The sequence below is a fragment of the Notolabrus celidotus genome, chromosome 12 (assembly GCF_009762535.1).
Source record: "Notolabrus celidotus isolate fNotCel1 chromosome 12, fNotCel1.pri, whole genome shotgun sequence".
Taxonomy (NCBI): Eukaryota; Metazoa; Chordata; class Actinopteri; order Labriformes; family Labridae; genus Notolabrus; species Notolabrus celidotus.
This window is the reverse complement of record NC_048283.1, coordinates 18930530-18955404: the sequence shown is the minus strand read 5'-3', so window position 1 is coordinate 18955404 and position 24875 is coordinate 18930530. Positions and strand designations below refer to the sequence as shown.

The 24875-nt window shown below is 40.5% G+C and overlaps 1 protein-coding gene across 1 annotated transcript; it reads left to right on the top strand.

Annotated features, from left to right (window-relative positions):
* Positions 1-2424: 2424 nt before the first annotated feature.
* Positions 2425-24875, top strand: LOC117822291 (Wilms tumor protein 1-interacting protein-like). Its single transcript, XM_034696945.1, has 8 exons — positions 2425-4208; positions 10009-10110; positions 16790-16857; positions 17807-17869; positions 18460-18590; positions 19583-19634; positions 22454-22522; positions 23350-24875. The coding sequence occupies exons 1-8, from the start codon at positions 3038-3040 to the stop codon at positions 23482-23484; spliced, it is 1791 nt and encodes a 596-aa protein (XP_034552836.1). The 5' UTR covers positions 2425-3037; the 3' UTR covers positions 23485-24875.

Here is a 24875-nt window from a genome sequence, read left to right as displayed (position 1 = left end):
CTTAGAAATACTGACTCTTCACCCTGATTGTTTTGTTTACTGTTGTTGGTCATAAAGAGGCATTCGTAACAATTTCATCCTGTTCCATAACCAGCTAAAAACTCCTCACAGGAGCTTCAAAGAACAAGTAATATATTTAGCCTATATGTTGAAATTCTGTTGTTTCACTTTTTGAAAATAAAAAATTACACACAGACATATAACATAATAATATAGGCTGTACCTTTAGTCAAAGTAAATATGATTAAGAGAGATGGAAAGGACAAACAAATGCTATTCATTCACATATGCTGCCCACACAGGTGAGTTCCACAGTTGGGCCACCCAAGTTAAAGAAATCTGGAGATGCTCCTGGATGTAGCTCAGTAGTTTTAAGAACAGGTTTGTTTTTGTAATGTAAAATCCTATATGTATCCAACTAGTTACATAAAATGTCAAAATATACAATGTAAGAGTTCAATTATCTTGTTCCTTATGAGCTGTGGTAGATTGGAAGGGGCTCAATGTACCTAATTTTTAGTATGCTTAGTCTTTTTGTACTTGAACACTGCAAAAACTAAAAATCTTACCAAGAGAAAATTGTCTCATTTTTAGTCAAAATGTCTTCTCCCACTTAACTTAAGATAGATTTACTTAACAAGTAACATTTGAGCAAAAGAGAGGGACTTGTTTTAAGACAATGCATCTTAAATATCTTGTTAAGTCGAACAATCTTGAAATTATCTTGTTTTGAGTTCTAATTTAGAAGACACAAAAGCTGAGATCTCATTTGTAGAAGACGGATAATCTTGATTTAAGACAAACCCTTTACTTGATTTAAGTAAATGCATTTTATTGGAGAATCTGTCAGAAAACAGCTCCATTGATAAAAGAAAGAAAGAAAGAAAGAAAGAAAGAAAGAAAGAAAGAAAGAAAGAAAGAAAAGTTGTATTTTTAAGGGTGTGTTACAGTTTTCAGGCACGGTTTCTTCTAAATCAGATAAAAATATACATCCTCAAACTACATGCACACAATGAAACACCTACTTTTCAGCATAGCTGGCTTATCCTAAAAAACAACATGACTGAATATTAGTATATCCAGCTAACTATGAGAAGACATTATATCTCAAAATGCTCAAATTAAACTTTGTAATTTTATTTTAAGTACAAGATGGTCTTAAACCTAGAGACGTGCTGCTATTATACAACTCAAATTAAGGAGAATATATCTCAAATGAAGAAGTTGACATGTAATGTATTAGTGCAGAAATATTTTTTTGAATGAAAAATACTAATTGTTAGCATTCCTGTCTTATTCTGAGACACTAAGCTTTAAATACTTGTAAAATATTACTTAAAATAAGTTTTCCCTGCTAATTTTAAGATTATCGTTTTCTAAATATTACATCTTATTTTAAGAAATCTTACCAAGCACATTTTCACTTGTTCTACTGGCAGATTTTTTTTGCTTATTTCAAGGTATAAGTACCTTGAAATAAGCAAAAACACAATTGTTTTTCTTGTTTTTGGAGGGGCTTCTTTTTTCCAGTGTAGGTTGCATATTGAATCCTGAATGGTACAGTTTCAACTCTTTCTCAAAAGGTAAAGTGAAAGTTAGGGAGATGCAGTCCAATTGGATCAAATTCTTGAATGGGATAAGATAATGGTAGCAGCAGTAAGGATGAAGTTGATGTTTATGGAACAAATATCTATAAAACTATGACACTCAAGGCCCTCTTAGTTGTGCTTTGTGTTGAGAGTTAAACAGCAAATGTGAGTGTACTACAATGCTAAAATATATTGATGACTGGAATACTGTACAGCTTGACATTAACATGTTAGTGTTGTCCTTGTTAGCATGCTGATTTGAGCATATAGCTCAAAGCTTCACTCTTGACTGTAGGCTCTTAGTCTCTTTTCTTAATCCTGCAGTGTATTTAAAGGGAGCTTTGAACGACGACATTAGTGACATTAATCCAGATACTTGTCCCTGCTAATTTTAAGATCTCATTAAATTGATTAAATCTTATTTTAAGAAATCTTACCATGCAAATTTTAACTTGTTCTATTGGCATTTTTTTTGCTTCTTTCAAGGTAAAAGTACCTTCAAATAAGTTGTTTTTTCTTGTTTTAGGAGGGGCATTTTTTTTTTACAGGGAATAGCCAAATTCTCAAACTCAAATGTCAGCCCTTTAATTTAGTGCTGAAAAAGAGAAATACTGAAGAGTTCATCTGACTCAAAGAGAAGTGGCTGAGTCACTTGATATTTTTAAATATGACACAGGATGTGAAGGTCGGTTCTGAGCGGAACCAGCAGCAGGCGAATATCTGCCCCCAGGTTCCTCTATTTTAAGAAAAATGATCGCAAGTTGTGAGTGTCAGCTTATAGTGCAGGGCTGATTCAAGCTCTAGTGTAAGCTGAACTTTTACTCGTGGTTTCATTAAAGTACTGCACCTTTAAAAACAAACTGCTCCCTGTTTTTGGTCCCATCTGACGACCGTCCGGTGGCCACGTACGGCTCCCTGCTTCAACAGATCTCCCTCTTCAACATTATACTTCTTTAGAAACGGACTGTCTCTGTATCAATGACAGATTCACTTTTTAAATTCACTCTAAGGTGTTTTTCTGGCACACATGCGGAGGGTAAAGTTTGAATGAGGCTTCCCTGCTGGGACTGTAAAGCGGGAGGAGGAGGAGGGGGCAGTCTGCGGGGTCGTCCAGGCTATCGGATCTGGGATCTGCTCACATTTATAACCAGACAGACAGACAGAGGCTTGTTCGGGGTAGAGCTCAGTCGGACGGGCAGGCGGACGGGCTGATTCACCGAAGTGGACGCGGACGATTTGACTTCTGATTTCTTCACACTGGACGAGAGAACGGACGGTGGAGTTTGGGAATAAGAGAAAAGTTTCACTCTGGGTCTGGACTGGTCTCTTGACTAAACTTGGAGCTCCTGACAGTAAGCGACTGGAAATATCACTGTTTTATAAACTTGTTAGACTTTCAGAGCTTGTAGCTTTACTTTATTGAAGCATACGCACAAATCATCTCCATCATGGATAAATACGAGGATTTAGGACTCGAGGCGAGTAAATTCATCGAGGACCTGAACATGTATGAAGCATCCAGAGATGGTTTATTCCGAACCAGGAGGGATGCAGGAAATAACCCTGACTTTGAGGAGACCAGGAAAGTGTTTGCGTCCAAAATGACAAAAATACACATGCAGAAGCATCAAGAGGATTTGGCAAAAAACAACATGGCTATTAAAATGAATGGAGGCCACAACAGCAACTATTACACCAAAGACAGACCGCCTATCAATAGTTACAGACAGCCGGGTGAAGCGGCAGCGAAGCCCCCGATACTCTCTGGCCCAGTGCCGGGCACCACGGCTGGGAATCAGTACGCACAGTTTGACGGCCAAAAACACCTCACAGGCATTCAGCCTGAACCTCCAGCCAGCAGGGCGTTTGTCTACGGAAACAATTACGATAATAAGGAGCGTTTAGAGCCACATTCATACCAGCACAGCACCCCAGCTCCCCACAGCCCTGGAACCACTTCTCATCCCCTTTCACCAACTTTGTCCGGGTCTGACAGCAGCATTTCATCTCAGCAGCAGCAGCCTCAAAGACAGCCTGCACCCCCCTCCAACAGCAGTCTCCCACCCCAGCAGAATCAGGCTGTCACCAGGAGTCCACCATCTTCTGCTGGACCAGCTCAGGGATGGTCTGGAGACCCTTCTTGCTCAGCAAAACCAGACCTCATCCCTGCCCTGCCTCTTAGTGCTTTCACAGGGGGAGCTGACTTCCACAAACAGCAGCAGCCTTCCACACAACCTTCAACCCATTATGTACCATCCTCCCCGACTTCCAAACCCTCCGCCAGCCATAACGGTCCAGTGGCAGCTTCCTCGCTCCTCCTACCTGCAACTTCTGAAACATCTCAACCCAAAGTTCACGGGGCGTCTGCTAACTTGATCCCTGGAAATGTCTCCAAAAGCAGCAAAAAAGTTCACAGCCAGAGCCAAGGACCCAGCTTTGGACAGGCCACCAGTGCTACAGCTGAAGTGCCATGCCCCATCAAGTCTGTCCAACTACCCTGTCAGCCTCTTCTATCACAACTCCCAGAACAAGGGCCTACTGCGGCTGAAATCAAACTAGAAGCTCTCACAAAGCGCCTGGAGAAAGAGATGGACGCCCAACCAAAGGCTGACTACTTTGGTAAGAGTTTAGACAAGTGTGTACCAACAAGGGGCTTCTGTTTGGTGGGCCACATTCACTCATAAAACCACCCAGCTACAGTTCATAGAGTAAATCCTCTTTGTTTTCATTTTATACACATGCTACTTTGCACTTTTCTTTGTCTCCACCACACACAGACACATTTCTTGTTGTTTCTGTGGCCCAGTTTGGACTTGAACACAGTGGTCTTATGTCATTTCTTTCTGAGAGGCATTCTTGATGGCCAATCAAATAACTGACCGTATTATTCAGACGCTGTGGGAGGTGTCCATCTTTCTTATGTGGAATGCAGACAGAATAATTTTCTAATTTGTTCATGTCTTTTCTAAATGATTCATTGTCTGCTCTCTTGGCAGCTGAACTCTTCAGCAGTTAAAGGTGGGGCCAAGGCCGGAAGGACAAATGGTTCTTCTTATCTCTAGGAGGTTTAATGGCTAACTAGATAAAGCCTGGCCACTTCTGTCTGTCAGATCTGTGATACATTAAGCCGGGGAAGGTTTTAAAATGTTGTTGACTTTGCTTAACTAACAGTGGCTTTTATTACTCTCAGTATGATGTCACTTCAGCAGACATGTGCTTGCACATTTCTTCTAACTCTTTGGGAGTGTGCCATGCAGGCTTGTGCATGTGATGAGCACATGCACGCTGGCACAGTGATCACATAAAACAACCACTGTGACTGTTAGGCCTTGAATTTTTGGGATACATTAGAAAAGAGCAGTGATTATGACAAACCATCTTTTTGCTTAGTGTTTACTTTATGATAGTTGAATTGTCCTGACGTAACTGTATCAGCATATTTTAAATGTACAGTTACATTATCTCTGGGAGAAAGGCCAGTTATTATACATCATTAGGAGTAACAGAGGTAGACTAGATGTTGAAAAATGTTCATAATCAGCAGAATTCACTGGTTTCCGTTCCTCATATCACTGCCCGCAGCACTTCAGCTGCAATATCTGGACTGTTGGAATGCTATCAGGAAGTTGATGTAGTACAGAAAAAAATAAATGCTTTACTGCAAGGTCAGCTGATTACTGTTATCAGACACACAAGAACAACAAGCAGATTGAGATATATTCCAAGTTGCCGGTTGAGAGTTTGTTGCAGAAGGAGCTGGTCATCACGTGGAGGCCAGGTGTCTGGATCCCAAGTCATTCATAAATGCTGTAAGAGGAAGAGATCATGAGATGGGTGTTTAAAGCCACAGAGCACCCCCCTACACACACACACTCACACACACACAAACTCACTTGCAGCTCACCCTCGCTTCCTCTCTGAAGGAATTTCCCGCTGGAATGTCACGATGGTAGTTCACAGCCCCCTGATGTGCTTCACTGGCGTGTAAGGGAAGATGTTCTGGCGTACGTCACAGTCACGACAAGGCTCTTAAATAGCACAGAGCTGTGAATGGTTCGGATGTGTGGGAGAGCACGGTCAGTGTGCAAGCAGAACAAGTGTAGGTTTTAATGTAGTGCAGATTAGGTCTTTTTCTCCTTACACATTCACATTCCCACAGAGCCCACACACACACACTTTGTGTATGGAGTTTCCCCGCTAGACCCGCTCATCCTCTGAGTCATGCTTTCATGTCAGACAAAAAACTTGCGTGGGCTAGTTGCCTTCAAAAGACTGGAGTGTTATCATAGAAGACCTCCATAGTTATACAAAAATAATGCACATGAAGACTTTTGAAGTAACATATTTTCATGCATGGATGTGTGTTTGAAGGTTTTAGGATAAAGCTGATGTTCTTATGAGCTAGATGTGCTTTGAAAATTCTTCCCGTGAGCCACATTGGGAGTGCAGTCCCACAGGACTGGGATACATCAGAGTTCCCAACCGTCCAAGTTGTACTGATTGGCATAGCTGCAGCTGGAGGTTCTGGGAAAATGAGTCCGCTGCCAAATGCCTGCACCGGGGGAACATTAAGGAATGTCTGAAGGAAGAGAGGGAAGAATTTTACAAATGAGCTCTTCGATACAAAGGGGAGGGGAGTCCCAGACGAGTTTAGGGGTGCTTGCGGTGCAACTGAATGGAGGAGTTGACAAACAGAGAGATTTAGGGACAAGTTCTAGATGCTTCTTTGTCCTTGGCCGCAGGAGCCTGAGAGGATGTCAGATTTATAGACAAGTTTATCCAGAGGGGAGAAGTGGTGGGACATCCCGGTGTTCCACCTCCCCTTTATTCCCCCCTGATGTTAACACACAGACCCACACTCAAACATTCAGTAGAGTGTTTAGTGTTGTGTTAAGATGGAGAATTAATTTATCCCATCTGGTTGTAGAGTGGAAAGCTTCTTCTTAACTCTTCCCAGGGATTCTTGGCTTCTGCTTTGGCAGGCTTTTTCAGACTAGATTTTATAGGGGTGTGTGTGTGTGTGTGTGTGTGTCTGTGTGTTGTCTGTGAATATATGGCCTGGAGTGTTTGACTCCATGTGTTATGCTACATCATTTTTGGGTGTGGTGTCTAAGTGTTTAATGGTAGAAGTTTAGGGAAATGTTGCCATAGGTAACACAGCATTTAGCACATTCATTTAATGACAGGGCTGTTTGTTTATACTGTTTGTTTCTTTTACAGATCTTTAGTGTGGTGGATGTGTTGAAGGTAGAACTAAGCCACTTTTTAAAACTTTGTTTACATTGCATAGTCACACATCAGAAGTAGTTGGCTAGCTCAAAAGTCAAGAAATATTTCACTAAAGCTATGACAGAGTATTGAAAACTGTAAGCAAAAAATACTAGTAATGGGTAAAGTTAGATATCAGCTAGCTTAAAAAATGCTTTAGATAGTTAAACTAAACAAATCAAAAACAGAGGTGTACATGAGCTTAGAAAGATGAACTTTGGAGATATTGGGTTCAAACCAAGAGGCAACCTGTGGTATTAAGAATGGAGCCAATGCAGAAGTGCTGAAAACTGCAGTTCCTTGCATGTCCACTTGAGGCTAGATCCAAAAGCGCAAGAGACCCAATTAACACCCAGGTTAAAACCATAGACTGTATAAAATATGGACGTAGTATCAGTGATGTCACCCATCTGTTTCTGAAGCTCTGTTAGAAAAAAATTCATCCCCCTACAGTGTTTTATATAGTCTAAAGTTTAAAAAGGTAACCTAAGGGCATAACATAACAAGTGTGAATAGCTAGCTTAAACACATGACTTGCATTTTAGTTTATTTGTAAAGGAACATTGTATCAAATAAACAGCATGGTAACCATTGCTTTCAAAGACCTCACTCCATCTGTTAAATGCTTAAGATGCTTAAATATTCCCTGCATTTGCTACTTTTAAAGGCAAGGTTTGGTCTTGCTGTGTATGTGTAATAGAAGCCCTGAAACCTTGTTGCTAACTGTAGTAGTGATTACTCTCAGTGGCTGCTGAAACATGCTGCGGAGGACTTGTTTTCAGTCGGTGGCATGTTGGCCAGCAAGCAGTGTCTGCTGAGAGTTTTGACAGCTGGGAAAGGTGAGGGAGAGTAGGGGGGCTGAGTATTGGCTGCATGTTTTGCTTCCCCTCCCCCCGTTTTAAGCTAGCGTTCAGTCCTCTGAATAATCACACTGTTTTGGAACATGGGACTCTGGCCAATAGCTGATTTGTAGGGGCCAAAGTGGCAGGGAGGTTACTATTTAAAGAAAAACATTTAAAAAAAAGGAATAAAGGGTCCAAGATTAAAGAATCCAATCCAATCCATTTTATTTATATAGCACATTTTAAAAACAACAAGGTTCCCAAAGTGCTGCACAACAAATACAAACAGTAGAAATAAATAATAGTACAATTTAAAATACAGTAAATTAAAAGACAGAGACCAACACAAACTCTCGTGCTGTATTAAAAGCCAAGGAGTAAAAATGAGTTTAAGATGTGATTTAAAAGTATCCAGGGTGGAGACTATTTTGACTTGGGTGGGTAGCTCATTCCACAGTTTAGGAGCTACCACTGAAAAAGCTCGGTCACCCCTCATCTTTTGTCGGCTTTTTGGCACGACAAGATGCATCTGATCAGCAGACCTCGGTGCTCTGCAAAGGGGCGTAGATGTGTATGAGGTCAGAGATGTACCGAGGTGCCAGACCATTTAGTGACTTAAAAACAAACATTCAAATCTTAAAATGTATTCTAAAATGGACAGGGAGCCAAGGGAGGGAGGCGAGAACGGGGCTGATATGTTCATGCTTGCGGGTTCCTGTTAAAAGGCGAGCAGCTGCATTTTGGACTAACTAAAGAAGTAAAGAGGAAAACTGCAATTGATGTACATTTTCTCTCATGGGGCGAACATCAGAGGTATAAGAAACTGCAAAAAGGAGTCGGCTTCAGATCTTAAAAAGATCCTAAAAGAAGGCATATAGAATATTTACTGTTTTTCTGCTGGTGTCAATCCAGCTGTCTTATTCTGTACATTTAGTTTGCTTTGGTCAACATATACAGTACATACGAAAATTAGAACTGTCACACATATGTTTTAGTATTTTGAGCACATGACTACGTCATTGTGTTTTTATGTAAACACACCGGCTTACTATGAGCAACATTCTTTTGTTTTCTAATAATATCCCTCTATTATCTTTCAATCTCTCCTCCAGCTGTTTGGGCCCCTCCTGATGATGTGTCCTCTGTTGTGGAATTAGCAGAGACCTTAGCTGAATTATATATAGCCCTGTTATATATTGTGTTACTGACAGTGAATGAGGGGAGACATTTGAACAAGGTTGCTAAACATAACAGTGTGTTTTTTGGGGGGGAGGCAGCCGCGTGATGTGATGTGTTGGATACAGTGGGAACAGAAGTTTCTTTGTCAGTATTTGAGGAGGTCCAGTGCTGGGCTGAGTTGAGCTGGGCTGGGCTCTTCTGCTCAGCTCTCGCCTCTGTCTCCAGGGTTGTTTTTTTCTATAAAAACACTCAAATAACCTCATGCACAAGCACACACACCCTCACACTAAAGAGATGCTTGAGGTCTTGCTTTCATCTCCTGTCACTGTCACCGCCATCTCTGTTAGTGTTACTTAATCCCTCATGATTGGATGGTCGTATTATACCGTAACTGATTGATTAAGCAGCAAGCTGACCGCCCATTACAATCAGCAGTGATGGGCGCTGTCACTTGTCACAGTCCATATGTCAGTTGTCATATTACACCGTGTCGTACGGCGCATGCTCAGAGGACGAGATGATGGCTGGCAGAAGAGGGCTGATCAAAGATAATATTTCATGACAGGTCTTTGGAAAAGCTGTGATGCATGCTTTAGCAGCTTCTCATAGAAAGTTGTTATGTATCGATCACATGGACACCCCGTGTTGTCCATGAGCACCAGAGTCAAAGAAGAGGTTATGTAACAGTCCCATGCATGCTGTTGTGAAGGGCAGAGCTGCTCCTCTTCACTCAGGAGAGGAAACTCTTGCTTTCATGCATTTCTGTGGTTTTCTTTTTCCTAATTTTCAAATGTAATTATTTTAATGAATGGATGATATCAACGGGAACTTTGTGTTTGTTGAAAGGGTTGAACCGTTTTGATTCTTATCAAAGACTTCATTAACAGACCTCTCCGTCTCTGAGCCAAGTCAAATAAGCAAAGAGGGATACATTTCCCCTTTCAATGATACAGCCTGCTAACCAGCTTCCTGACCTTTACGAGAGGATATTTTTCCTCTCCTTTTGTCTGTTTTAATCTGGATCACAGCTACCACAACTCTCTAATCCCCTTTACGACTCTTCCTTAATTTCTCCCTCTGATTGAGTGACTGACTTTCCTGACTCACTCATTCGCTTTGCTGTGTTCCAGGAATCTGCGTCAAATGCAACAAGTCTGTGTATGGAGCCAGCCAGGCCTGCCAAGCTATGGGTAGCCTCTACCACGACTCCTGCTTCACCTGCAGCGCCTGTAGTAAGTACAAACACACCACCAGACCTTTGCTAACACTTCCACCTCCCCAGTCAAACACTTTCACCATTCCTTCCTGGGTTTACTCACATGTAAAGCTCATGTCACCTCCTGACTAATTGGCTGCCAAAGACCCGTTCTCTGAAATTAAAAGTGGTACCTTCCTCTTCAGTCGTGCACTGGCCCAAGCAAAAACACACAATTATTTAGGGATTACTGTCATGTACTACTGGTGTTTGGTTTCTGGGTGTGCCAGTCACTCCTACAGCCCACACAAAAGCACATGGGGCAAGACTTTTTACAGACTTTGATGATGTACTAAAGAAAAATATGTGCTTAAGGTATAGAAAAACACTGAGATGGAACTTTTTAAACCAAATTTCAGGTTTGTAAAAAGGTTGGGACTGTAAGCTTCAGCATGCATTAAGCAGTAATTGCTTGTAGAACCTTGCACTGGTGAGAAAGAAGAAACGTATTTTGTTAATCCCCATTCAATTTTTCCACTTGTGTTATTTTTGGTCATGCTACACGCACAGTTTAGTATATATACAATTTTTAAGCACAAACTTGCAGTGGACATGCACTTAGGGAGAGATGTCAGAGTGAGGATGCTGCCATCAACCAGCGCACCCCGAGCAGTTGGGGGGTTCGGTGTCTTGCTCAAGGGCACCTTGGCAGTGCCCAGGCAAGTGAACCAGCACCTCTCCAGCGACCAGTCCACTTGCCAAACTTCGTCCATACTGGGACATGAACTGGTGACCCTCCAGTTCCCAAGCCAAGTCCATTTGGACTGAGCTACTGCCGCCCAAAGAGTACACCCTGTCGGGGAATCGAACCCCGTCTTCTGCGTGACAGGTGGAGAAACTGTCCACTATACTAACGAGGAAAGCTGTTGTTTGTCCCTTTTTGTTTTAATTACTTTATGCAGATCCATTTCTTTTTTAAAACAATCCTTTTATTGGGTTTTGCTTTTAACAGAGGGCAGAATCAGAATTAATGTAGAAAAATACAGTACTACATAGATACAAAAAGACAGCCCCCGACCCACCCACCACCCACCACCCTGTTCAGGTCCGGTCATTAGTACCTTCTTTTTTTTCAGAGTGTTGCAAAAAAACATTCTTAACATTTCAATGTACATACAATTATTCATTACAACAGGTATATACTGAAGTCAAACTTAACTTTCGTTTAGACAAAAGCAGCACACTTTTTTTTTTAGCTCCTTCAAACTTCCCCCTTCTCCTCTCCTGATAAAGAAATACTATATATAAAAAATATAAAACTCACAAAGAACTGTACAATCCAGTCTAAATACCATTTTGGCCACATATTGAATCAGGGAGCACAAGGAACAGCCCAACATACATTAAATATTTGTATAGAAAAATAACTCTTGGTCCTTAGTTCCTTTAATAAGAGTGCCTGATTCATTGCAGTTCATAAGACATTTTGGGAGAATTAATAAGTAAGTACTTAAATAAGAATTAATTATAACATAAATTACATTTCTGGGAGTCAGTTGAGATAACACAGATAGTCAAAAAACAGTAATCAAAATTACAAAAACTAAACAAGACCCTCAGATGCAGAGAGTGAAAGTACAGTATTCTGCTCAATTGATCACAATCCCATAAGAGGGATGTCAGTTTTACAGATTTACATATTCTGTCTCCAAGAATAATAGAAAATCACCCCAGATCTTTTTTTAACTCTCCTTGATTGCCTCTGTGTGCAGATACAGTTTAAACTTTATGGATAAATAGGCTTTAACATACTCGATGTGTGTGGGAACATCTTACCTTTAAATATCCAGGGAGATGTTTTTCTTTCATACAACATCACATAAGTTAGAGGAAGTTTCTGTGTCTCTGTTGTCTTAATAATTGAGTGTCAGCATGGCATGACTTTTTGGTCTCTTCATTCTTCTTTGCACTTGCCTGTTTTTTTTCTCTTTTGTGTAGACAATGAACCTGACTAATTAGGTAGAGGAAGGTAATAGTTGAGGTTCACCACCCTGGCAGCACTGTTCAATGTATGTGTGGCCTGAAGTGTGACCCTGCTCTCTGCTCCCACCAATTAAAACCTCTGTTCCAATTATCAGACGCTTGGTATGTGGAGTATTTGTGGCACTGCCGTGACCTCTACTCCAGCCCATTATTCTGCAGAACCTTTGACCTTGATGGTTACGCTTCCAAATTTATGATTAACATCTCTGTGTTTTCTTTTACCCCCTGTCCGTGTGTTTATGCATGTGTTGGAGCACATAGAGATGAAAAAGAGGATCTAGTGGCTCAGAGTGAGGCTGATGTCTGAAGTGGAGGGGAGGGTAGAGAGGAGTTTACACACTACATACCTCTCATATCTTGCTCCATGTGAGGGCATAAAGGTTGTGCTCGCCGTGAGTGGCCCCAGTGAAAAGCATCTCAGCTGGGGAGGAATGCAGGCATAGGGGCCCGTTGTAGGTCTGGCTACAGGAGGACACTGGGGGGGCTGTTATGTCAGCTGGATGCAAGATGAGAGTACAGTGCAGGACAGGGGACCATTCAGGGACGGTAATCCACCTACCACACGCAGCAAGCCTGCAGGGGGCTAAACATGCATAAGGCATGATGCACTCAAACATACACTGCCTCACATTAGACATGGCTTCTCATCTCGGGATCGTCTGGTGTTGTCTGTTATAACAGTCATCACACTTATGTAACATGTCTCTCTGATCTTGAACTTCCTCCCATGCCCTCAGTCCTCCAGTCACCCCAGGATGACTGAGAGGTAGGAGAGCATTCCTTAAGGCTTTAAGTTCAGCACTTGCATTCCCTGCAGGCTGACCGTTGCATGTGTACAAGCCGTCAGAGGTACAACCCAAATCCAGTCGGAGGTAAAGCTCATGTTTTTTTTATCAGAAGAACTGGTCACACAGTAGCCAACTCAAATATTGTGTGGAATCTGAAAACAGAGGGAAGTAGAGGACAGAGAAAGCAATTTCCTTTCCCTTTATTAGATTTTCTTAATATTATCACTAAGTATTAATATGTCAGTTTTGAAATACATGTGTCCCCTCCTTATGACCTTCTGTTTTGGGATGATTAGAAAATATTTTTGAGTCAGTTTGAACTAGTGCTTTAATCATTTTTCTCGATATAAACATAAAACATTTTCAATAAAAAATTGATATAAATAAACATATGTTTACATCCCCCAGCCACTTCAAATGAAGGGGCGCTAATGAGCCTTAAACGCTAGTTGCCACCCAACATTAGACAGAAGAAGAAGATGGTATTGAACAGCCAATCATGTCGCTCGATGAGAGGTAGGGGGGGCTTAAAGATGTTCAGAGCTGAATGTAAACACAGCTGAGACAAGGGATAGCAGCACGCAAGAAAACTCAAAACCTACCAGCTCAAAGCGGAGACGCTAGTCTGACACTGTCGACTCTGCTTTAACTATTAACTTAATACACTTCATTAAATATACTTACAGGATGTGGGTAAAGGAAGAGCACAGAGACAACTTCTTTTTTTTTTTAAGTTATATTTTTTTTTACCTTTTTGCCTTTATTTTTTATAGGACAGCTGAAAAGAGACAGGAAATATGGCAAGTAGAGAGTAGGGGAAGACATGCAGGAAATGGTCGACCGGCCGGGGATCGAGCCGGCGACGCCTGCGATGAGGACTGGAGCCTCTGTAGGTAGGGCGCTTAGACCGCTAGGCCACCAGCGCCCCCAGAGACAACTTCTGCTGTGCATTTCTAACAAGTTTAATGTCCACCACGACCGTAGTACAAGGGAACACCGAAAGATAATGATGCATTCACTGCACTGTGGGAAACAACATCACTCTGCCTGTAACCCTTAGTAATCTTAAAGGGGAGAGCACAACTCAAAACAATACTCTCCTAAACTTATACACAGTACACAATTTGACATATATATGTTGTAAATGTAAATCAAAAAATTATGGAAATAACCTCAATCTGAGAAAAATAAGAATCTACAAACTAAATCTTCACAAAAATCTAATTTTACAGTAAAGACCTGCTTCCTGTTAGCACCATTAGAAATGATGGATTCAAGAAGTTCATCAGAAAACTAAATCCAGATACAAACTAACAAACTGTCTGGTTTCTTCAACTTTCACTCAGGACCAAAAATCTGCATTTAAATTTAAATGAAATAATGATTTGATATTTATTGTGATAATTATCGATATCAAATGATATGAAATATTTTATCGTGATAACATCATTTTCAATATTGCCCAGCCTTAGTTTGAACGTAACATTGACATCTCAAAGCTAAAAAATTGAGTTCTGCTTTCATAATATTGGCTTCTTTCTATAAGCTGGTCAACAGACCTCGGAGTAAGAAACAAAGGTCCTGAATCAAATGTAATGTTAACATCTGGTGGGTTTGATTGTAAAGACCTTAACCAACATGATGTTTACTGTTAGGCCAATTTATTTCAACTCTTTGAATGACTTTTTGTAAATGTAGAAATGTTTTAGACATCTCGACTAAACTGTTTATGAATAAGAAGCTGAGATGTCTCACTTTATAGTTTACTCTGAGACCGAGACTCCATTAACAAGTCACGGCACGGTCATTGTGAATTTATATTTTCTCAATGGGATGCCAAACGGGAATTCATGGAGTTTTTTAATTAGAAAATGGCTTTGTGTTTTGTTCTGTACCGCAGGTATTTTACATTTTTATGAAAGAGTAATCGTCACAGTTTTCTTCTGCTGCTTTTCAAACCGTCAGCCCTGACTCCTGACTTTAATTAAGCTCTTATCTTCCCGCAAAGCTCAGAGCTTTCCCTCTTTGACTCAGTGGGGGGAAAAAAAGACAGGAATGTGAGGAAGAGGGATGCCCTGTATCTCTCTCTCATCCCCTCCATTCCTCTCTTCTTCTCCCTGTAGAGACACAATTCCAACACTGTGTGTCGGTAATTACTTGAAGCCAGTCACACACCTTTGGGCTGATGGAAATGACATGCCTCCTCATAAGTCAGTTATTGTGCGGGCTGTGGATGAGCATGACTGTTATTATTCTGTTAGATAAGTTAATATAATTGTGAAAAAATGCTTCAGGGAATTTTATGTGGCATTTATATACAAAGAAGAATCACAAGATTTAAATTCCCCTAAGTTTCAAAATTCCATCATTTCTAATTGGAGGCCTGTGGTTGATATAAAACAATGTTACAGGCCTGTTTTATTACAGTAGTTCACATTAACATCAAATTGTAGAGATCAACCACAGCTTGATGTGTTGTTTTAACTCTGCACAAGTTTTTGAAATAAAGGGAAATAAACGATTAAAGGCGTTTTTCGACAGACAACAATGGGGGCACAGGAACCTTTTAGTTCAGGGTAAAGTAGTTCTGGGGGCTAAAAGACCCTGGAACTCTTTGTCGAAATGCACCTTATGTATTTGGTGGCTGATATATTAAAAGTCTTATTTCAAAGATGACGATTGCTCAATAATTTAAGGATAAAAGAGCAAAGAGTAAAGCTCTCTGTGAGCCTTCAAGAAGGTTACTTTTTGAGCTTTGATCAAATGTCCTCCTCCTTTTAAGACAGCTGTAGTCTAAGTTTTACCTGAGCACAGTAAGATGGTTCTCTTTTCTCCCTTCTTAGGCTCAGAGTCGTCATTTTTGACTCTACAGGTTGATTCATCTGTTTAATATCCTAAATTGCATCCTACACCTTTACGTCTTTTCCTCATTGCTGACTACTTGACTAGACATCCATGTTCTCCTCCACATGTGCATCATTCCCCGTTTTAAGATTAAAGCCGAGCAATTCCTTGCAGCTAAATGACCGTGTGAGACGATGTGGATAAAGTAATCAGGTAAACAGAGCATGAGATGGAGCGGAGGAGATAAAGAAGGGCTCCTGTTCTCTGAGGTTAACCCCTCCTCTCCCCCGGCTGTCCCCTCCCTCACCTTCCCTTCTGGAAAATGTGAGGAATGTTCCCTCTTCCTGTGGGACCTGGACAGGAATAGCAATGTGAAGTGAGCAAAGAGGTTTTGCTGTTGAGTGTGTGTTTTTGCGCTTGAGTGTACGCTGCTAAAAGACGGCAGATCCTGAGCATAGAGCCATTAAAGCTCACAGACAGACAGGAAGCAGACACAGCATGCGAAAAGACAGCAGAAAGGAACAAAGAAGAAGAATAGCAGGTTGTCGGAGGCCCTGGCCTGTGGTTAATGTGATATCCAATAGCATGGAGTGTTTAATCTGTTACACCTGTACAGTAATTTGATTTGGTCAGCATTTTCCCCACATGTGTTCTATCCAGATGTGTTCCTTGCTCTCCTGCAGCCTGCTCTTTGTCCCTGCTACATTATATTAAGACACCATCACACCATAGATCCGTGTGTTTGATTTATCTGCCTGGGATTTTGCAGGATGTAATAAATATTGCAAGAGGGTCCATTACCTTCAAATGGGTATAATTAATCACTGGTCTTTTTGCATTAGTGCTGTAACCTTCCTCTGAGACCAGGCTCACGGCTTTGAAACAGTTTTTCACCCTTTAAACATCCAATCATTGACTTACCCTTTTCTCATCTACTTAAATGTACTTATTGCTAATCATTAATGTTCAAAGAAAACTCCCAGGTGGTCTCCTCCTGGGTGATATGATACATATGAACATATGGATGCTTCTGTTCTGCAGGTCGAAGGCTGAGAGGGAAAGCGTTCTACTACGTCGGGGGAAAGGTTTTCTGTGAAGAGGACTTTCTGGTGAGTAATCGATACACAATCATTGTCTGGAATATCTAACCTAAGGTATGTGTTCCTTTAACCTTTTTTGTAACTTCAGACATCCATCAGGGTGAGATCTCTCACAGAACCTCTCTCTCACTGAGCTGTGATTACTTTCACTTCACATGGGTTTACACGTCTATATCACGTTCTCTCTAAATCACCTTTCATTGGGTTAACCTCACACACATACATGCTGCCTTTAAGCCTTCAGCTCACAACTCAAATAGAAAATATCAGTTGGAGACTTTGACCTCGTAGCCCAGTTTTTAGCATCTAATGCAGTCGGTTCATATCAGTTTTCTCCCTCGGGTGAGACTGAAAGGAGGTCAGTAACTGGAGAAGCTGCTTTGCTTTAGTTTATAGAGTGGAGGGCAGCAAGACCATTTACACCCCTGTGAAATAATTGCGTGCACTCTCAGTATGCATTATCCTAAGTTGTGCTTTAAACACAGTTTACACTCTCTAGCCTGAGTGTGTGTTGTGTTATCCTAGATAACTGTCTGTCTGTATAAAACCTCATCTAATTGCCTCTTCACCAAAAGCTCTTAGTTGCTCAATTAAAAATGAAAGTCATCCTGATATGAAATGACTGTGGCTCTGCTCTCTCTGAGCGCTGTTATCTGCCAGGCCTGAAAAAGTGTGGCTTCTCCTCAATGACACTCTTCCTACATAATAACACATGATAATGCTGAGCTGACAGACCTGAATGCTGAAGAGGGGAAAGCAGTGATTTTAAGCAGTTTTAAAGAAGGGGTTTTAGTTAAACTATACATGCTAAGCTGTAAAGGCCACTTCTGAATATGACTGTGAGACAGAGTGGAGTTTCTCAGAGCACAGTCTGAATCAGAAAGTCAGAGAACTCAGTCATCCATTAAATAACCAAATTCCACTGACATCATCGCCGTCTTTTCTCTGTCTGTTCAAGTACTCGGGTTTCCAGCAGTCTGCAGACAAGTGCAACGCATGTGGACATCTGATCATGGACATGGTGAGTGTGTGTTACCCCTTTCAAGCTGTGTGTAGTTGTGTGTGTGTGTTTGTGTCTGAGGTGACCTCAGCAGAGTTACTTCATCAGGAATGAGCTTTTTGTGGGCACATCTGGACTAAGACTCATGAGGAAGCATTGAGTCTCCACATGCATCCCTGTCTGACACACACTTACTAACACACAGTCGGAAAGAAAAACAGACAAGGAGATGCCTGCAGAAACCTGTTGCACTCAATCACTGAGGATTTATGTTTTGATGTTGTCTTGGTTCAAGTTTGTGAAGAAGAAGAACTAGTTTGTTACGTCAGCTTCTTTAAGCTTTGTTGGATTGGTGGGATTTTTGGTTATATATCACGCTGAATACTCTGAGGGTTTATTCTTAGCTTTGTTCTATTCTTAGCTGCTGTTAATACCCAATATATCCTCAGGGATCATGAAAAATTCATCTAATCTAAAGGCACAGATTTCTGAAGAGCAGTAAATGTTTCAGTTTTATTGGACACAGATAGTGAGGAAATATAAAATAGCAGTGGCAGAATGAAATGGAGTATTGACATCCTGATTGCCTTCACTCACTTCCCTCTTTATAGATCCTGCAGGCCCTCGGGAAGTCGTACCACCCCGGCTGTTTCCGCTGTGTCATCTGTAATGAGAGCCTTGACGGAGTGCCCTTCACAGTGGACACTGAAAATAAGATCTACTGTCTCAAAGACTACCACAGGTGAGCGTCACATGCTGCTCAGTATGTCAAAGTAACAGGAGCGCACAGGCTGGATTTGTCTGTGTTGAGTTAGTTTAGACAATGTAGAAATATCCAAGGTTTCATATTCCAAATACCGTGGACTTCCCCCTGTTACTGCAGGATCTAGTTGACAAGGGTCGCCTGAGTTTCCCCCTGCCACGTGTGACTGACACATGAGAAGTGTAGAGGGAGGAGGACAAGAGGAGAAAAGATCACTGTCAAGTTAGAAGTGTGAAGCGTGGCGTGCAGCCATGACTCTTCTCAGGCCAAACGGGCTCTGACAGGGAAGCTTCTAACGACTGAGTGAAACATCAAGGTTTCATATGTGTGAGAAAAAAGGATTCTGCCTTGAAAGTTATAAACAGAAGCACCTGTTGTACCGCTGCACTTCTAGCCTTTCTTCTGCCTGCTGGGACGGCATGTTCAGCACAGCCAGGCACATGGCCGATGGCTGTCTGGCAGCTCTCACATGTTCTCCGCACTGATTAAATCAGACAAACCTCATTGTGTTTACAGTATGTGTTTGACTCTAACCGCAGTCATGCCCATCCACACTGAGAGGCTCTTTGTTATTTCCCCCTGACCTCCAGGTGCCAGCCATGTGTGTGGAAATAAAGAATTCAATTTGCTTTTTGTTTTTGTACTGCTGCGTTTTGGGTATTGGAGGATTCACGTGTGTGAGAGGAAGCCAGCACATCTGCACGGACAAATCAGACTGCAGTCAGAGTTTAGGAAAAAGAGAGGGAGGAACAGCGGGTTAAAGGGTCGGGAGAGGAACATCAAATATAAACTGTAACCTATAAAGTCATAGTCCATTTTTAATTCAGTCTACTTGTTTGAGTGAAATTCCCTTTAATGTATAACAAAGGTCTCTCTCTCTCTCTCTCTCTCTCTCTCTCTCTCTCTCTCTCTCTCTCTCTCTCTCTCTCTCTCTCTCTCTCTCTCTCTCTCTCCCTCTCTCTCCCCTACAGGGTCCTAGCACCCAAATGTGCCGCCTGTAACCAGCCCATCCTACCCTCAGAGGTAAGATAACAATCATACACTCAGTGGATATTTTAAGACATGTTATGTTTAGATAATACTGTGATAATTCAATCATTTTTTATTTTTAGTGTTAAATTATCACAGAAAGATGTAATAGTACTCATCATATAGATAAGGTCTTTGCTATACTCTTGGCAGTGATATGTGCAGTATTAATCTACCATATGCTAGCACTTGGCAACAGTGGCAACATTTCTTCATGGACAAAAATATGAGACAGGGTTTCATTCCTTGAAAAACATCTGAAAAATCAGGATCAATATTATTTCAGAACATCAGACAGGGCCACTTATCTGTAAAGAGAGACTGCTCCTCGTGACTGAGGCCAGCCATTGTTCACAACCACAGGGCCAGGTGGATCAAAGATGGAGAGGCACAGGGATCGGCCAGATCAGAGGGGCTCATAAATAGGCCAAGTTATTCAACACATGAGGTGGAGCTATAATGCAAATAAAAGATGATAGTCATCAGTGAAACTGATATTCATCAACTGTCATGCAGCCGAGACATATGGTGTCATGGAGTGTAATGTCTGAAGAAGATCCATAAAGACCGTCTGAAACATGCTAACAGAGAACATTTCTCTGCAGCAGCTTCCAAGAGTAGACTGGAGAGTGTGTGAGTATGTAACTGATAACAAGAGCCGTTAACCAGCTGACAGCTTTGTAGATCACCAAAGAGGCTGCATATGTTTTTTTTAAACTGAGTTTATAAACTTATACACTACAGGTTATGTTTTATATTTATGATAAATACTGTCAGCACAAGTGCTTAATTCAACTACATTTTAAAGTAATATAAGTTAGTGGTTTAAACCCAAAAAATGTGTTTCTATTATTATTTTCTTTTTCTTTTTTTCTTTTTTTTTTTGTAATTTTGTTTTTATTGATAACCATAGAGCAATTACCAACTTTTTGCTTTGTGCTTGTTTTGACAATTATACATGATCAGAATCTGGTGAAACAGATAAGCAAGTGGAGTGGTAGTAATAACAGTGAAAATAATAAATATATATATATATACTAATAAATAAATATAAATAAAAATAATTAAATAAAATAATATAAAATATACAGATAAATAAAATTCCATACATAAATAATATTAAGAATGTTAATAATATGCCCCCCCCCCCCCCCCCAAAAAAAACAATTCGCAACATCCAGGTTCAAATCAACTGCCATCAAATTCATCAATCACAAGTAATAAGAAAATGAGTAAAACATACTAAATAAAAAGATCATGAGATAATAATCAGTGTGGGAAATTACACTTTTGTTTTTGTTTTTTTTAAACCTGAAATTTCTCACCTCTTAAGTGTATAATAAAAAAACATTTTCAAACGAAGATACAATGAGTTCCTTCCCCACTAGTCATGTTTCACAGGCATCAATTGCTGATACCAAACATCTATTATTATTTTTAAATATTGTTTTCCTTGATAAAAAACAGACTTTTAAAAAAAATTGCTGGGGAACTTGGATGGCTAACCACAGATAACAGAGACTTGAAGCTAGAACGCCATTATTATCAAAGTAGAAATATGCCTGATAAGGTATAAAGCTCTGATTTTATCCACACTTTCCACTCACATGTTTGTGGCGTATATAGTTCGATCACACCCCTTGAAGTACAGCCCTCATGACATGATCAGCAGCAGTATGTTGGGTAAAGGTTTTTATATTCTTGGAGATGTCATCATGTCTTTATTAGAGGGCTGATGGTGGAGAGATGACAGGAAACCAGAGGAGAGAATGATGGCAGGTTACATGGGACAAAAGCCCCTGAGCTGGACTTCAACCGCAGACATCCTGTTACCCTGACTACACATGCCTTCCTTCTCAGTTTACAAGTGACTGTGATAACTTGAATATTGAGTTTCATTGCAGGATCAACTTAGATTCACTCAGTGCTGTTGACTAACACGTAGCTTGTGTGATTGGAAGATATAGGTTAGCTTTCTGGATTTCTTGACATGTATTGATTAACTCTACATGTACTCAGTAATGTTAATGTAAATAAACAGATTTTAACCTGAGTCTGGAAAATAACTTGAGCCAGGATGACTTTGGAGGCACCTCTGTTATCTGTTACAGATCAGCTTAATGCCTTCATTAAACCCAGAAGCTCCTGAAATCTACCTTTGGACCCTCAGCCATCAGGAGCTCAGTGGATTATAAATCTTAATCTGATCCTGTTTACTCAATTACCACCCAAGTGCAGTACATGACTGTGAATGTAGCGGATACTTTAATATAGCAGTATTTCCCTGCAGGCTGCAGGTGAGGCCTGATATCGCTGGCCTGTGATTAGATGTGTAGTCATGGAGGAGCAGATGGATAGTAGGGGGATGAGCAGGTCACAGACGCAGACGGGACATGCTGGCAAAAACAAAGAAATGTCCAAAATTAGATCTGACTTTGCTGGAATGTCCCCTGCCCTCCCCTTTGAGTGAGCAGTGAGGCGGGTATGTAGAGGAGAGGTAGTGTGTGGTGAGTGTGAGCGTGTGTGTATTTGGGTAGGGGGCTCAGTGTGTCCTGTGCATTTATAGAAGCTGCTGTACGGGTGTTCAGGAGAGTTCAGTGTCAGGCTGATATTGTAACCAGAGAAAGGTGATTTAATATCTCTGTTTCTGTTGACAAAGGCCACACACAGTGTAAACATACTGGTTAAGAGAAAGGATGTTTGTACACATTTTTAAATTGTTCCTGTATTGATTTCTAAGACCAGTTCTATTTCAAAGATCCTGAATATGAGCTCCTGTTTTTCAGTCATGTCAGTCTAAATTTCTTTTGCAGGGGTCTGATGAAACCATTCGAGTCGTCTCCATGGACAAAGACTATCACGTGGAATGCTATCACTGTGAGGTGGGTTCAAAACAAATCACATCTCTCCATTACGGAACTGGTAATGGAGCTGTGCATTATAGAAAGCTGCTTGTTTAGTGGCTCTGAGCCAGGGACGCTCTGAATAGCTCATTAAGAGAAATCGTTATGGGAAGATTTCCTGATGTTAATTACAGTCTGGGTGGTAATTATATACTGCTGAGGAAATCAGGTATGCAACACCTCATCATCCACATCTACCTCATCACTTCACTCAAGTGCCTCTTTTTTTCTAAATGCTGATTGACAGCTGCTGTTATTTAACTCCATGAAAATAAGAATCAGTGGGCTGAGTGGAGCAGCTTCTTGTTTGGGAGTGTTTTCTTTTTTTTAACAATCTTTTTATTTGGTTTTGCTTTTAACGGAGGGCAGAATCAAAATGAATGTAGAAAAATACAGTAAATAGATACAAAAAGACAAGTAGGCTTGACTTAAGTCAGTTGTGAGTTTAGGAGTGTTAAACAATTATGGCTGGTGTTTTTATCTTCACCATTCAAATCTTCAAATAATGAGTGTTTTCATATTAGATTATGTCCATGTAAACAGATGACTTTCCTGAAAACAAAAGGAGCCCTTCATCTGTCCAGTGTTGTACTTTTTTTATAGTATGCACTAATGATTTTGCTGATGATGATAAGTCAGTAAATGCAGAAATTTACCTGCTGTATTTCTACACTTCTGAGATAATTGTTGCTACTCAGTCTGTCAGATGTTATAATGAGGATAATTAAGAACGAATTATCCTTCCTTCTCAAATTAAATCTTTTATCATCATCCTCTTACCCTCTCGCCTCCTCTGTCTTCTTCAGGAATGTAAGATGGAGCTGAATGATGAGGAGGGTCACCGCTGCTACCCTCTCAACGGCCACCTCCTCTGCCACTCCTGCCATCTGAAGAACATCGAGTCAGGCTGCTCCTCTTCCCTTTCTTCCTCCTCCTTCTGATCCCTGTTGTGTGTGGAGCTTGGGAGACACCTGGTGGATATGTGGAGGAACTGCCAAAGAGTGACTGACAGCAGGAGCAGATGTGTGCAATTCTTGTTGTAGAGGATTGATTAATGTGATGTTTTACATCATACAAAGGCTTGTGTGTATTTTTACAGGACTGCTCATTAAGTTTTTATTTTGTAGAGAGAGGTTTTGAGGTTTTGAATGTGGAGTTTTCTAACACACTAAAGCCCTTCATTGAATGCATTGATTATACTGGCTGTCTACTTTGCAAAAGTGTTGCCATTTGATTATTTTAATGTAAATGTCCCTTTCATTTATGGTGCAAACATTTAAAAGTCAACTCATGTTAAATAAGGTCACTCTCAACGTCATCTTCACATTTTTACTGCAATATTATAGTTTAAATTTGACCGATAAGCTATCTCAAAACTCCTGATAGAGATTATAAATCCACCCCAGAAAATTACCAAATTACAGCCACCAAATGTTAAAAAATGCAACTAGAATAAATGTTTAATTATATAATACTATATCATGCAAGCTGTAGATTTACACAGAATTTTCCAGATGCACATTATGCCACCACATCTACATACAATATAACAAGTGTGTACATATGTATGTATGAATGAGCAACAACATCACTTTCTAACAAAAGTGATGTTAGAATTTATTTAACATAACATTACACATTGCTTCCCTTTTAAATTGTAACTGATGTTGTCCCAAAAGTGTTCATTTTTTCATCTCTAAGTGGACACCAATGTTTTTCAGTATCAGTATGAAAATTCCTGAATGAAATGAAATAAATATTTTTTAACACATTCACCATTCCATGAAAATATGAGACAGTGCCATTATCCTGGAGATAGATCTGCCTTTGTGCTTTTGGGCTTCACATTTATAACATGACTTTTCCTATTTTTTCCACATCTGAGCAGGAAGGTTGACAGCCATGGTTTGTCTAATGCAGTATGCTATAAGCACTAATAAACAGATGTGTGTGTTCTTGATACACTAATGAAGAGGTGATATGAAGCCTGCAGCACCATGTATATTGTTACATTTGCAAACATTGTCTATTTAAAAAGAAGGAATATTTGAAAGACCTGTATTCTTATTTGTTTTCCTATCCTGACTGAGCAAACACCTTCAGATGCTGCTTGGATATGCAGTGATATGAACTGTTTTGATTGCCGACTTTGCCATTTATATGTTATTCTTTCATGCCTTGGACTTAATAGCCTAGTACTTAAGTTGCTTGTGTCTTTTGAGGTCCTTATTTCCTAGCCAACTGTAGGGTAAGATGAAGAGCAAACGTATGCATTTATATTGTATGATTGTTGTAAAGAAAATATTTAATAAACTCATTGCAAAAGTCCAAA